The sequence below is a fragment of the Eurypyga helias genome, unplaced genomic scaffold (genome assembly GCF_000690775.1).
Source record: "Eurypyga helias isolate BGI_N326 unplaced genomic scaffold, ASM69077v1 scaffold34961, whole genome shotgun sequence".
NCBI classification, from domain to species: Eukaryota; Metazoa; Chordata; class Aves; order Eurypygiformes; family Eurypygidae; genus Eurypyga; species Eurypyga helias.
Genome location: NW_010233346.1, coordinates 1 through 1941, shown reverse-complemented (window position 1 = coordinate 1941; position 1941 = coordinate 1). Strand labels below are relative to the sequence as shown.

General features: G+C 42.2%; 1 protein-coding gene across 1 annotated transcript; it reads right to left on the bottom strand.

The window, feature by feature from the left end:
• Positions 1-861: 861 nt before the first annotated feature.
• LOC104517153 (dolichyl-diphosphooligosaccharide--protein glycosyltransferase subunit DAD1) lies at positions 862-992 on the bottom strand (the record flags this gene model as incomplete). The annotated part of the gene is made up of 1 exon (XM_010161717.1): positions 862-992. A coding segment is annotated over one exon (131 nt), but the record flags the coding sequence as incomplete, so codon positions are not given.
• Between the last annotated feature and the right edge of the window lie 949 nt (positions 993-1941).

Sequence of the window (1941 nt, the reverse complement as noted above, 5' to 3'; positions counted from 1 at the left end):
AAAAAGCCTGCTGGGTAGAAAGAGGTGGGGAGGGTGTCCGTGTGTGTGTGTAAAAACAGGGAGTCATGCCTGAGAGGGAACACAGGCGTCAGAAGAACCTGTGTATTTGTCACCAATAGGGAAAAGACTGCAGTATTAGAAAGGGTTTTATTGAATGAAAGGATTACAGTAACTGTAATGAGGCAACAGACCCCTCCACTCCATAGGACAGTCTCTGGGGAAAAGTCTTGAGCCCTGCTTCCCCTTCCTCCACCATGAAAGTAGGTAGAGTCTGCTGGGGAACAGCACCTCCCAGTGGCATCTGAGCTCAAGAGTAATTCAAGACCTGTAAAGACAAAAAGGCAACATGAGCTTGCAAAAGGAGAGAAAATGCCCCACAAGCTCAAATGACCTTGTGCCCCCTTGCAACAATAACAACAGGGCATGTTCTCCATTTTCCAGCACCAAACTCCCTGTCTCAAACTCCCTCCTCTCATCTGCTGAGAAACTCTAGAGTTGGACACCAGCCATACATTTGCCTCCAAGCAGAATGCAGGAGTTCCAGCTCCCAAAGTCCCTCTTGCAAAATGGTGTATTCCTCTTATAAGACAGAGGGGTCTGTAACACTCATTGTTAAACTGTCTTTTAAATGACAAAAGACAATAGATACATGCATGAAACCAGTAAGCTGTAAATCCTAAACTTGTATCAACCCAGAGGACAACAGCTTAACTGCACCTGGTAAATAGGAATCTGGGAACTAGAACTCCAGGATTCACTGCCCAGTTCTCTCCACATTCTACAAAAGTACTGAAGTTATGTGAGGTGTGGTTTCCCCTTTTGTGACCCTACAGATCAGTACCTCACAGTCTCTTCTAGAGCTCAGCCAACAAAATTGACGACAACCAGATGGAGGATGGTGTTGGCAAAGAGGAAATCAGCAAATGCCCGCTCTGGTGAAATGCCTTGGAACTCGCCTTTGTTTTGGGGGTTGATCTGGATCCGGAGGCAAACTGCATGACAGAGAGAAAATGAGAGATTAGGGATCACAGAGTCATGGTGATGTTACTGAAAAATAATCACGAAAACTCTTTAAACCAAATGACAGTTTAGAAAGGCGACATTGGTTTATTGCGGCGCCAGGTGCCTGGGGGATATCTCCTCCTAGCACACACACCAACAAGTCCTTTGTGCTATATTTATGCACAAAACTTTCAGGTTTAGTAATTTTTCAGTTCACCCCCTTTACAATGATTGGTTATACAATTAGAATATTGCTGACACATTGCTTCCACTATTACACCGGTCAGGGGCAGGGTCTACACCTGGCCAGGGGTCTTCTTGAACTATGGGCATGATTTTTAGTATTATAATGAACTTTTAATGAGAAAAGTTCACAAAAAGGGCAAATTCTTTAAACACCTACTAATCTACAAGAACACTTCTCAGCTTACAAGGACACTGCTGAGGTACTAATGAGCATGTACTTCCCCTCCTGTTTTTGATAAGCAAGGGGCCCATCTCTTGTATTAACCCTTTCTCAGCAATGTGCACAGAGAAACACATTAAAAAAACGGGTATCATCAAAACAGGTTAACATAGCGAGAGACAGAGCATCATCAATGCAGCTTAACATGTAAAAACATCATTAAAAAAAGAGCACTGTCCAAAAGAGCTTAACATAGCGAAAAACACAATAAAGTCCAAACAGCTTATCCTAGCAAAATATCATCAAAATAGAATATAGTGCAAAACAGAACAGTGAAAAGCAGACTATTATCAAAAGCTGCATAATGAAACACAGAATGTTGTCTAAACAACTTAACACACAAAGACACCTCAACCACTTTACTATTCTAAGAGTTAGCCTTTGTCACTGTCAGCCTAACACAGAGAACAAGAACATCTCAGTTGCTATATTATTCTAAGAGTTAACTTTTGACACTTTGGCTTGTCAGCCTA